The following is a 12,955-nucleotide window of genomic DNA, read 5'->3' on the forward strand; positions in this document are numbered from 1 at the left end:
CAGATGTGAAAAAATAATGAAATTAGCTTTGGACTAATTTTGGAATTAATTAGCTTTGGAATAAATACCAAAGATGCCATATTGTTGTTTGTTAAACATATAGATAATAATTGCTCTCATAAAAAGAAGAATTTCATTCTAAGGGAAGCAGAGAAGACCTGGCAGAAATTGCCAAGCTGCCAAGCGCAGCCCAGTGCAGCATCCCTGCCTGGAACATTCCACACACAGAGGTCTCTGGCAGGCTATGGTCCATGGGGTCGCAGAGAGTCAGACAGAAATGAACAACTGAGCACACGCACACACACACACACACACACACACACACACACACACACGGTCCATGGAGTCCAAAGAGTCAGACACGAACAACTGAACGTGCACGCACACACACGCGCACACACACACACACACACACGGTCCATGGAGTCCAAAGAGTCAGACATGAACAACTGAGCGTGCACGCACACACACACACACATGGTCCATGGAGTCTCAGAGAGTCAGACACAAATGAACAACTGAGCGTGCACGCACACACGCACACACACACACACACGGTCCATGGAGTCCAAAGAGTCAGACAGGAACAACTGAGCGTGCGCGCGCGCGCGCACACACACACACACACACACACACACACGGTCCATGGAGTTGCAGAGAGTCAGACACGAACAACTGAGCGTTCACACGCGCACACACACACGGTCCATGGAGTCACAGAGTCAGTCACAAATGAACAACTGTTCACGCACGTGCATACGCACGCACACAGTCCATGGAGTCGCAAAGAGTCAGACAGAAATGAACAACTGAGCGCGCGTGCACACACGCACGCACGCACACACACACACAACTGCATCCCATTCTCCTTTCACATGTGAACAAAGCCTCAGAATTGTTGAAGATGGCATTGTGGTTGGATAACAAGCTACATTTCCCATCCTTCTCAGCCTTCCTTAAACTGGGAGGATTATTATGTAATTTCAGTCTGTGAAATGTAGTTAGATTTTACCAGGGGCTTGACTTACCTGACACATGTCCTTCTGCCCTGCAGCCTTCTGCCTGTTCCTGCTGGGAAGGCGCGTGCAGTACTGGATATGCCATCAACCGTTTAGTAGGTGTGATACAGCTAAGATAGAGTCGCGACAACGATAACTTGGTATAGCTGTATTTAGCTGTTGAAGCAGCAATAGCAACCTTCTCATTGTTTGAGAAAAGATAAAACATATCATTTGTTTAATCTTCTGTTTTGGTAGAGTGTCATGAATAAAACATGGTTGTAAAGACGTAAGTTGTGTTCAGAGATGTATACTGGTCACATTGCCCGTGGCCTGAGCCACAGGGGCCTGCAGCTAACCACTTGCCATCCACAGTCCTCAGTTATCCATCTGAAACATAGGAATAGATCATTGTTTTCTAAGATCTTTTCGACTTGAAAATGCCATGATTCTAATTAATCCAATTGGTTGGGGATAAGTAGATCAGAATGTAAGAGGCAGTAGGTCTTGCCCCCTTCTGAAAATCTAATCAAACCTCTCCTTCACTTAGAACTTTCTGGTGGTTCCCCATTGTCACCAGGATAAACAAAGTCTTGGCGTGGCACGCAAGGCCCTTTGTGATCGGGCTCTAATAGCGTGTCCTGCCTCATGTCTCTCTGTTACATTTCAGAAACTCTTTTCCCTCTTGCCCATCACCCCAACCCTTTCCCTTTCCTCTGACCAATTTTCCAGCCCTGTTGAACTGTGTGTAACCGCTTGGTCTGGCCATGTTCCCTCTCATCTCCTGGTCTTTAGACTTGCTATTCTCTCTTCCTATAATATTTTTTTTCCATACGCCTCTCCCGTGAGTGACTAAGTCCTACTTAGTCTTAAGGTTTGGATATTCAGCTCACCTTTCCCTTCGTATATCCCTAAGATCAGATTAGGTGCCCCTGTTAAGTTCTGTCTTGATACCTTGAACTTATAAATATTTTAACACTCTTTGTAATATATTCAGATTGCCTGTTTGCTCACCTGAATTAGAATGAATTTCCTTGGAAAAAACTGAGTCTTGTTCTCTTTTGTCTCCCCAGCGCTTAGTACGCTGTAGCAATACTCTGTAAATAGTTCTTACAGGAATCTTGGGATGGAAGGGTTGGGACCAAATTGTGAAAAGTCTTGAATGAATATCAGTTTGTTAAACTTCTTTTTTTTTTTTTAAATTTTATTTAACTGTACAATATTGTATTGGTTTTGCCATATATCAAAATAAATCTGCCACAGGTATACATGTGTTCCCCATCCTGAACCCTCCTCCCTCCTCCCTCCCCATACCATCCCTCTGGGTCATCCCAGTGCACCAGCCCCAAGCATCCAGTATCGTGCATCGAACCTGGACTGGCGACTCGTTTCATATATGATATTATACATATTTCAATGCCATTCTCCCAAACTTCTTAATGCTGCCACTGGGAAAGCCTTTTACAAAAGACTCAGTCATAGTGGCAGATGGTGGCATCCTTCTCCACCTTGCTTACTCAGTGAGGTAATGTTCCTTGACTGTAGAACAGTGGGACACTTATGTAAAACAAGTTAATGTATGCTTTTGTACAAAATTAGATTCCATCTTGTACAGATTAAAATACAACCTTTATTGGGTACCAGAGATTTTAGAAAAGTTCTGAGAGATAAACTTAAAATTCACAAAGTTCTGCCACAAGCTTTTTTTTTTTTCTGTCAATAGAGAAAGTACTATCATTGTCTAAATTTTAACTTTTTTATCACCTTGGTCCATATTGCATAGCACCTAAATCATATGGAGTCATAAGTTAGATAAACTTTAAATTACAGAATACAAGTTGAAAAGGAATAAATGTACCTTTCCCTCATTATTATTATCATATAAACCATTAAAAAAAAACTGTTTCTTTAGTATCAACAGAAAGAATATATGATACAGAAATTTGAATTCTGAGATATCTTCAGAACATAAGTATCAGTATTGCTGGTAACATTCAAGTTCTAAGCATGTTATTAATCAACAAGGCTAGAAATCAGAAGGTTTAACTTAGATATCCTCTTTATCTCCTCATATTTACATGTTTTGTTGGAAATAACTTGTCAGAGACAGATGTGGAATATTAACATCTGCATGTCTTTAGAATTCCGAAACAGATCATTGGGGGAAAAAAAGACACTTACTAGTAGATTTAAAATTTGTGTGTTAAATAGGTGATTTTCCTCTCTGCTTCTCTTGATGCTTCCCCAGGTGGTAGAAACTGCCCTGCCAGAGCTGTTGGGGCCTTTGCTTTGTGTTGTTGTCAGTCACTAAGTTTTGTCCAACTCTTTGTGACCCCGTGGACTGTAGCCCACCAAGCTCCTCCGTCCATGGGATTCTCCAGGCAAGAATACTGGAGTGGGTTGCCATTTCCTTCTCCAGGGGATCTTCCCGACCCAGGGATCGAACTTGTGTCTCCTGCATTGGCAGGTGGACTCTTTACCCTGAAGCCAAAAGGGAAGCCATCCTTCTATCTACCCCCATTTCAATTCATTCTCATTTAACAATTGGCTATAACATAAAAGTAAGCAAATGCTTTTATTTGTTGAGTGCAGTAAATTTCATATGCTGTGTTCTTAATTTTGAAAACAGACAAGTTCAACCTGTTATTCAGAATGAGCCCTGATTGCCCTTCATGGAACACATGCTGATGTAGCCCTTGGCAGTACACTGTGTATGTTTTTAATTCATTTAACACTCTGGCCCTTTGCAATAGCTATTATCATCCCCATTTTACAAATAAGGAAACTGAGGTTCACTGAGTATCTTCCTAAGCCTAAGCCCCTAGTAAGTTATCAAACTGATTAATACTCTGTTGAATCTGAAAACTCTGTTCCCGTTAACCAGTATGCCATACAGTGATATGATTATAAACTGTTTTGTTTCTTCCCGTCAAAGACAAATACAAAAACTTCGTCTAAGTTGCAGTTTGTTCTTTACAGTCACTGGTGCTTTTTTTGTTTTTAATGTCAAAATGCATTTCGAAGTAGATGAGCTTTTGCAGCTTAAACACCATCAGCTTTACATGTACAAATGGTTAGCTTATCTTCAACATAAAGGAATACGTATTGACTAAAATCCAAATCATGTCTTCAGATTTAGAAGTAATATTAAGCTATTTTTAAAAGATCTGTAAGAAACTTATATAAAGAATTGACCGTGTGCTTGACATCATCTGCTATCAGCACATGGGAATGTAGAGGCACATATGTGCTTGGCCTGGGTTAGGGAGAGACTTTTAAAAGCTACACATTCTACCTTCTCCATTTCTCAGTCCTGGTGATAATCATTGCCTGTGATGAGGCATGTTACTGATGAAGCACCATATATAATCTCTGTTAGATGTAGTAGAAAGATGAAGAAATACCGTCTTACATTATTTGAAGCCATCTCTATTTTACAGAATGTTGAGTAGGGAGAAAACTGTTTGGAAGTTTAGAGTCACTGATATGTTTTGAAATTATATGTACTTATTTATATATAGTTATTATATAATTACAACACTTTAGAATTTAGTAGAAAATGTTGTCACTTAACATCTCTTTAAAGAGATAAAGATACTCTCTTTAAAGTACATGGCTAAACAAACTGTAAACTTGAGATGTTTTATAGTCTTACTATTCAAAACTCCTTCTCAATTAAAAAAGGTAAATCCAAAGTGGTTTATATTTTGAAAATATAGTTCAAAGAGAACATCACAAAGAAAGTTACTTTATTGCTCTGTCTTTTGTTTTGTAATTTTAGGTAAGGCCCTGACATTTCTTCTGCTGCAGCCGCCAAGCCCTAAGCTTCCTCCACACAGTACCATCCGCAGAACAGCCATTGATCTGATTGGACGTGGTTTCACAGTCTGGGAGCCTTACATGGATGTGTCTGCTGTCCTTATGGGGCTTCTTGAACTTTGTGCTGATGCCGAGAAACAACTTGCCAAGTACGTGCTCCATTTTCAGTTCATTTGGCTTCTGTTGGTTTTGTTTGGTTTTAGCAGAGGTCAATGATTATAATTTTTTTTTATAATTTTTAAATTTATAAAAATAATTTGGGGGGGAATTTTTAAAATGCCAAAAAATAGACCAGTATCTCAATATATGAAATTTTGGAAGTAGACAGTTAAAGGGAGATATGTTTCTGTCATTTTAATACAATTGAGATTTAGCTGTAAGCCAATGAATGATTTATCTATGACATAGTTTTAAATTTATTTTTATTGCACTTTGAGATATTATCAGCTAATAATAGTATAAACATATCATATATGGAAAATAATACACATGGTTCCTCAAAATGATGTACGGATACAAAACATGGCCCAGTTGTTGGGGGAATTACTCCTTTGCCCTCACGTTAATTTTTAAACCTATTTTACCGAGGTTTCATCTGCACACAGTCGACGATCAGCCCTCGGGGGCTGCAGTGGTCCAGGGAAGCAGGGACGAGAGCAGTGGAAAAGGAACAGGAGCTGAGGCAGTGCCTAAAATGCAACTGAGGCCGGTGCCAGAAGTTAGTATTGACTTGAGAACCCAGCCTCCTGACTCCCGGAGGAAGTCTTTCTTGTTTTGTGTTGATGGTGTAAGTCACATAGAATATGAGACTGACCACTGAGTCCCTCTCAGAGGACACCATTCAGTGACGTTGACTGCACTGACAGTTATGCCGTCACGAGCACTCCCTGGTTCGCAGGTGTGGTCACCCCGATGGAGACTCCACGTCCATGGAGAAGTCACTTCTCGTTCTCTCCTCCCAGCGGCCCTGACAATCTTCCGTCTCTGTGAAGCTGCGTGTTGTGGCCGTTTCACATAGATGGAGTTATATAGTATGTGGTCTTCTGTGTCTGACTCCTTTCACTTAGCATAATGATTCCAAGGTCTGTTCCGTTCACGTTGCAGCCTCTTTTCAGTGCTTCGTTTCTTTTTCTGTTGATTTACGGCATTTTATTTCTCTGTCCATTGATGGTCATTTGGGTTGTTTCTGCTCTATTCCACTGTTGTGAACAGAGCTGCTATGAAAATTCAAATTCATGTAGATGTATTTGTGTGAACAGCTACTTTCATTTCTCTTAAGTAGAGACCTCAAAGTGGCATTGCGGGGTCACATGATAATTCTGGGTGTAACCTACTAAGATGAGTCACCAAGCCGCTCTCCACAGCGCCTACACAGCTTTCTATGTGTACTACCAGCGCGCAAGAGTCATCTTCTCTACATCCTCACCACCACCTGTCTTCTGTTTTTGCTGTTGCTTTTCGAGCATAGTCATCCTAGTGCGAGTGAAGCCTAGTGGTGGGAATGCTTGCCTCCGCATCTGCCTCGCGATGCCTTTCTCAGTGGACAGGCGGATCTTGTTTTATTGTGCGTAGCTTCACTGTGTTCTGCAGATACTGGGTTGTGTGGTCGTGCCTCTTTTCACAGCGCAGATGTTTGTGCTGAGCCGCGTCAAGGACATCTTTTGGCGCCATTTTCCCAACAGCACTTCGTCATTCATGACTCTGCGTCTCGTTTGGTAATTCTAGCAGTATTTCACACTCTTTTTTATTATTGTATTTGTTATGGTTATCTGAAGTCAGTAATCTTTGATGTTATTTTTGTAACTAGTGTGACCTTTTTAGCAATAATGTATTTTTAAATTAAGGGATATACATGTTAAGAAATACTTAATAATATTGCGTCCTTAATAGCCTACAGTATAGTATAAACATACTTTTTATATGCTTGCTGAGAAGCTAAAAAATTCACGTGATTCACTTTATTGTGATACTCACTTTACTGCGATGCTCTGGAATTGAACCTACAATATCTTCTGGGTCTGCTTGTTACTGTTATCACCTCTTTTGATTTTTTTTTAGTGAACGATATTTCATTCTTATCATTATTAACCTTTAAAAAAAGCTAGAGTTCTCCACCCTTTTCTCCATGGCTGCTTCTCTCATATCCATGCTCTGGGCCTGTCTCTCTGCTGGCTGCTCTGTGCTCAGAAGTGGACAGCAGAGCAGCAGCTGAAGGCTCAACTGGGATGCCGTGACTTTGTCCTCAGGCTGGGCATCCCCGTATCAAAGTCCCAAGATTGCTGAGTAGGGGAAGGGAATTCATTTCAAACCTAAGCAGCTGCCCTCCCTGGTCACATCCTGTCCTACCACCATGCTTCCTAAGCCTCACCTCTGAGTCTCCTCGCTCAGCGCCCTTCATCAACTTATTTCACCTCTCACCTCAGTTCCATCTACAAGCTGGGCTAATTAAACACCTGCATCATAAGACTGATGGGAGGTGAGTTCGTATTTGTCAAGTGCTTAGGAGAGCACTTAGCACATATTAAGAGACTGGATGGATGTTACCATCTGATGTTGGGTGGGGGGTGTGGATGGTGATGCCGTTGTCATTGTCCCGGTGTTCAACAGCTGAAGAGACACCCATTTTTAGAATGATCACTTCCGCATAAGGGCAACCATGATAATTTCTGAACACAGGAGGCCTGAACGTTCTTGATTGACTTTAAGGAGTAGGAGGGACAATTAGCCCCTGAGTTGGCAGTAGTCGTAAGAGGCAGCTGGCCTTTGTGCAAAGCCCGACATGTATTTTCAATCTTTCATCCTCCCCTTGGCCGCAGCTGTGGTTGACACCTTCACAGAGTCAACAGAATGGCTGCTGTTACCTCAGCTCTCCTGGTTACCTTGCTGCTGCTGCTGCTGCTGCTGCTGCTAAGTCGCTTCTGTCATGTCCGACTGTGCGACCCCATAGACGACAGCCCACCAGGCTCCCCCGTCCCTGGGATTCTCCAGGCAAGAACACTGGAGTGGGTTGCCATTTCCCTCTCCAATGCAGGAAAGTGAAAAGTGAAAGTGAAGTCGCTCAGTCGTGTCTGACTTTTCGCGACCCCATGGACTGCAGCCTACCAGGCTCCTCCGTCCATGGGATTTTCCAGGCAAGAGTACTGGAGTGGTGTGCCATTGCCTTCTCCGCCTGTTTACCTTGAGAAGCCTTTAATAGTTTTGATTGTCCAGAATTTGCTTCAACAGAATTTTATAGCCTATTTTCAAATCTGGTCCAAACACAATTTCAATAATTATGCAGTCTTGTGTTGTTGCCTGGGAGAAGTGATAGGTTTTCATTTTAGGCTAACCATTTAATATTTTATTTTGTGTTTAAATAAATTCACACAAAGCTTATATCAGCAAACATAAAGATGTGCTGTGCTTTATCTACATGGAGTATGTCTACAGACACCAATGCTTGGGTTCTAAGTAGGTAATTTAAATCTTGCTTTTACATCCTTTTCTGTTATGAAGGTTAGTATAACTCTCTCCACACAGCTCTGAATAAATGAACGTATCAGCATGTAGCCTTGAGGAGTCCAATGTAATTTTCATTGTGATAAATTGCATAATAAGCAAGAAAATGTTTGCTTATTAATCTATAACAAGATTTAGATTGAAAATGGCCTGTTCCATCCCCGACACCCTTGGTACAGGCTGCAGAAGGACTGAGATGCAGCAAAGCAGAGCAGCGAGGGTGACTGGGCACCTTCTCCAGGTGCCCATGGGCCACCCCTCCTGTGCCTGGCTAACTGCACGCACGATAACAGCGCCCAGCCGCCTCACTCCTGACTGTGATCTTAAGCTTGCTTTATGAAGAAGCCTTTATGTTAGGCTTCTCTTTTTAAAAAGAAAAAAAAAAAAATGCAAGAGTGCTTCCCTCTTTATTCCAATTCTTGTGAGTGTATGGAGGAGCTTCTGGGCAGGGCAGCTCGCTCAGGCAGCTACCGACTTCTGAAGGACACCCGTGAGGGGAGAGTTTCTGTCCTTCCCTCAGTCCCCTGCATCAACATCCTGTGTCAGGGAGGACTCCTGAGAGGGCTTCTGAAAAGCCACATATGGCTCAAGACGAGTAGAGCATTCTCCCAGAATTAAGGTTTTTAATTTCAAAATAGGACTTTAAAATCTTACCTCTTTGGAATCAAAATAAAGCCAGCTGTTTTCAAACATTTTGCCAAATTTTAAACTGTGTTTATTAACTAAGCAAGCATCTATGGAAGGGACAGTGTTAGGTGCCATATGTAGTGACAAAGTAACATGAGACCAAGATCCTTGAGGGCCCTTGCAGTCTTACAAGAAAGAGAAGATCTTACAGGAAGGAGGAGAGTAAATGGTATGGACATTCAGAGCGTGGCTGATAAATTATAGAGGGGCACCCAGACAGCACCCAAAGAAGAGTGTCAGTTGAATCTTCATTCAGTGATTGTGAAGAGGAGGGGACAGACGGGAAGGCACAGGTGTGCTCCAGGGAGGCTGACGAGCAGCTCCACACGCAGGAAAGTGAAAGGAAGCATTCTTTTTTAGCTAATTTTATTCATTAATTTCTCACAGAACTTAAACCCTGGGATGCCCCCATCAAAATCTTGAACATAATTGCCTTCCTCGTCATCTCTAGGGAATAGAATTGGGGTCAAACACAGGATTAGTTTTACCTTTTTCTATATTAAAAGACTGTAAAAATGATTACAAAAGATAATGAAATGACTCTCAGAGAGGTGCTTTCTCTTGTCCTCAGTAACACTGTGGTCAGTGGAAAAGGTGAGGTTCAAACCCAGTCTCAATGATAACCAAAAGCCACGCTCCCACCACTGTGTCATCTACATCCGAAATTGTACACCCAGAGAAGTAAAGACCAATGGAGCACTCAGCTTAAAACCACCGTAAAACTACCTATGAAAAGGAACTTGGGCTTCTCTGGTGGCGCGATGGTAAAGAATCTGCCTGCCAGTGCAGAAGACGTGGGTTTGATTCCTGAGTCAGGAAGATCCCCTGGAGAGGGAAATGGCAGTCTACTCCAGTATTCTTGCCTGGGACATCCATGGGCAGAGGAGCCTCGTGGGCTACAGCCCATGGGGTTGCAAAAGAGTTGGAGACAACTCAGCAACTCAACAACAACATGAAAAGGACTTACAAGGGATCAACTCAGAGTTTTCAGATTTCAAAAATCATTTGCATCAAGAATTTTGTGCCTTCTGAAAATTAAAAGCGAAAGTCGCTCAGTCATGTCTGACTCTTTGTGATCCCATGGAATTCTCCAGGCTAGAATACTGGAGTGGGTAGCCTTTCCCTTCTCCAGGGGATCTTCCCAAAACAGGGATCAAACCCAGGTCTCCTGCATTACAGGCAGATTCTTTACCAGCTGAGCCACCAGGGAAGCCCAAGAATACTGGACTGGGTAGCCTATCCCTTCTCCATTGGATCCATTTAAATATCAGTAAGCTTTTTGACTGTTTGGGCGTTGTATTATGTGTTTATTCTTATGTATTCAAACACCTGTTATATGATTTGCATTGTCATTTACAATAAGCATTTAATGAAGTCCTAGAATTTTGGAAACATAACTCTGCTTCAGCAGCATGCAATCTGTTGCCCTTAGTATTTATTAAGTAAAAGTAAGTTGCAGAAATTAAACAACTTACCTGAGGTTACACCAGTCCTCTGAGGGCTAAGGCCATCACTTAGGTCTCCTAGTTCTCATTTTACTGCTCCCGTACCACATGATTATGTCAGCCTTGGTTTAATGAGTGATCCACAGGTAGAATCTTATGAGAGGAATTTCTAAAATTAATAATTACGGGCTTCTTATTCATGATGAACTGTTTAACTGAACATGGAAGCTGCACCTCATTGAAATCATACGTTGCCCCATTGCTAACTCTGAAAAAATAGAAACATACACAGTATTATCTTTTTTATAAATCCATGATTATTTAGATCAACATGGTCATGAACATATGGATAAAATGTTAGAAACAGTAGAAAATACTACCTTTTTAGATAATAAAGTACAGAAGGATCCTTGGGCTCTTGTTTGTGCTGCGCTCTGTGATTCTGATTCCAGTTGTCCTAATTCATGTTGCCGACCTTTACTCTGAAGGAGACCAGCGGACCAGGGCCAACCCTGCAGCTGAAAGTGCCAGACTCTCGCCTCGTACTGCTGTGATGGAGGGGTGTGGATGAACTCCACCAAGCCTGTTGCTTTTCTGTAACATTTACAGTTGCCAGACTTTGAGAAAGAAACATACAATCACTGGAAACCACACATGCTTGGATAGCATAGACAAGTGCTTTATGTTAGAATGATTCTTTTTGAATGATATGAAATAGAGTTGGAGAAAAAGAATTGACATTTTAACTTCAAATCTTGAGCATGTTTTTTAGATTTGAGAGCCAGAGAGTAAAGAACATATCATACAAACAGGTGCTTTAAGCTTCCATATTTGAATTATTTTTCCTATTCACATGACATTTATTTCTAATAGAAAGTTTGTAATTAGAGGAAACCACTTATCTAAATCTGCCTGCAATGCGGGAGACCTGGGTTCAAACCCTGGGTTGGAAAGATCTCCTGGAGAAGGGAATGGCAACTCACTCCAGTACTCTTGCCTGGAGAATCCCATGGACAGAGGAGCCTGGTGGGCTACAGTGCATACGATCACAAAGAGTTGGACATGACTGAGTGACGCTCTCTCTCACACACACGCATATACACACACTTATCTAAATCATGTTGGCATAGATTTTAATCATTGTAAATGTATACATCATATAGGAAGTATGTCTAAAATATAAGTACTTGTTGGAGGAATTACTACCTTTGAGTTTAGGAAATTAGTGCCACCTGTGACTTACCAGATTCCAGTCCCACATGACAAAGAGGAGTTGCTGACTTCTTGCTACATTTAGGACAATTGTTAATACACCTGTTTTACCAGGAATAGGTAGGAAGGAATTCCCAGATGATCTGTAATTATGCCTTTACAAAATAATTTTAGTCTTTATTTTAGAGGGGGAGCATTTTCAGTCCCTGCTGCTGTTCATCTTAGGTCACTCAGGCTGCCATAACAAAGCATGTAGATTGGGTTACTTAAACAGCAGACACGTAGTTTTCACAATCCTGGAGGCTGGGAGATTCAAGATCAGGATGCTATGAAGACCTCTTTCTGAGGTCCTTTCTCTTGGCTTCTAGGCGCTGCCATCTTGCTGTGTCCTAACATGACTTCTTTGTGGCCAGGATTGGAAGAGAGAGACAGAGCAAGCTCTCCTGTGTCTCTCCTAAGGGCACTAATCTCATCACAAGGGCCCCACCCTCATGGCCTTATCTAATTATCTCGTTAGAGGCCCAGCTCCATATACTATCATCTTGAGTCCTGAGGCATCAACATATGAATTTTAGGGAAACACAAGCTTTCGGTCCATAACTATCTTGACTGTGATTTGCAGGTTATTCTATGAAAGTTTAAGTGTTTTTCCCCCTGGAACATTCCCCTACAGCATTCCTTAATTTGATAGATGGGGAAGTCTGACGACTGTAGGAAGTGCCATTTAACTGAAGTGGTCTTACATGTAACTTTTAAAAAGCATTTACCTCCATGGGGTAAGGATTAGAACAGGATTAATGAGCAGTCAGGTAAGGAATGTGCTTGGCCTGAGTGGACTCTTTTTCTGTTCATGGTTTTTATCTATAATATCTATCATCTCTGGTATTTCGTATTGGATATATATTCTGAAATGCTGAGTAAAACGGAGTGTGGCATATCATATTTTTCAGAATAAAGACTGAAACCAAGACCCATCCTATAAACCTATGTAACAAATGATCTGCATAACAGCCAGATGAGCTGGATCAGGCGAAAAGATGAAGTTCTGTGTTTATACAGATTCCAGAATAAGACAGACACTCCCTTTCATTTCAAGCCTCTGATAGTATGATCCTTCCTTGTTCAGTTAGAATCTCACATTATAATATATCACACACCCAGCACACTTTTGACTTTCAAGATAACTACATGCAGAATTAGACTTTGTCTGTTGGGACTACCAGATCAATTACTTTGACTTCATTGCCTGGTCAATTCAGTCAAATAACTGGCTTAAGTGATTTTTTTTTTCCTGCT

General features: G+C 41.5%; 1 protein-coding gene across 5 annotated transcripts in view; it reads left to right on the plus strand.

Annotated features, from left to right (window-relative positions):
• Window positions 1-12,955, plus strand: part of WDR7 (WD repeat domain 7) — a 352,886-nt gene that overhangs the window by 235,164 nt on the left and 104,767 nt on the right. For all 5 annotated transcript variants that reach the window (XM_059880930.1, XM_005224234.5, XM_010818910.4 and 2 more), the window contains one exon: window positions 4,780-4,966. In XM_059880930.1, coding sequence (XP_059736913.1) covers window positions 4,780-4,966 — 187 coding nt within the window. The remainder of the gene's footprint in view (window positions 1-4,779; window positions 4,967-12,955) is intronic.

The sequence above is a fragment of the Bos taurus genome, chromosome 24, assembly GCF_002263795.3.
Source record: "Bos taurus isolate L1 Dominette 01449 registration number 42190680 breed Hereford chromosome 24, ARS-UCD2.0, whole genome shotgun sequence".
NCBI classification, from domain to species: Eukaryota; Metazoa; Chordata; class Mammalia; order Artiodactyla; family Bovidae; genus Bos; species Bos taurus.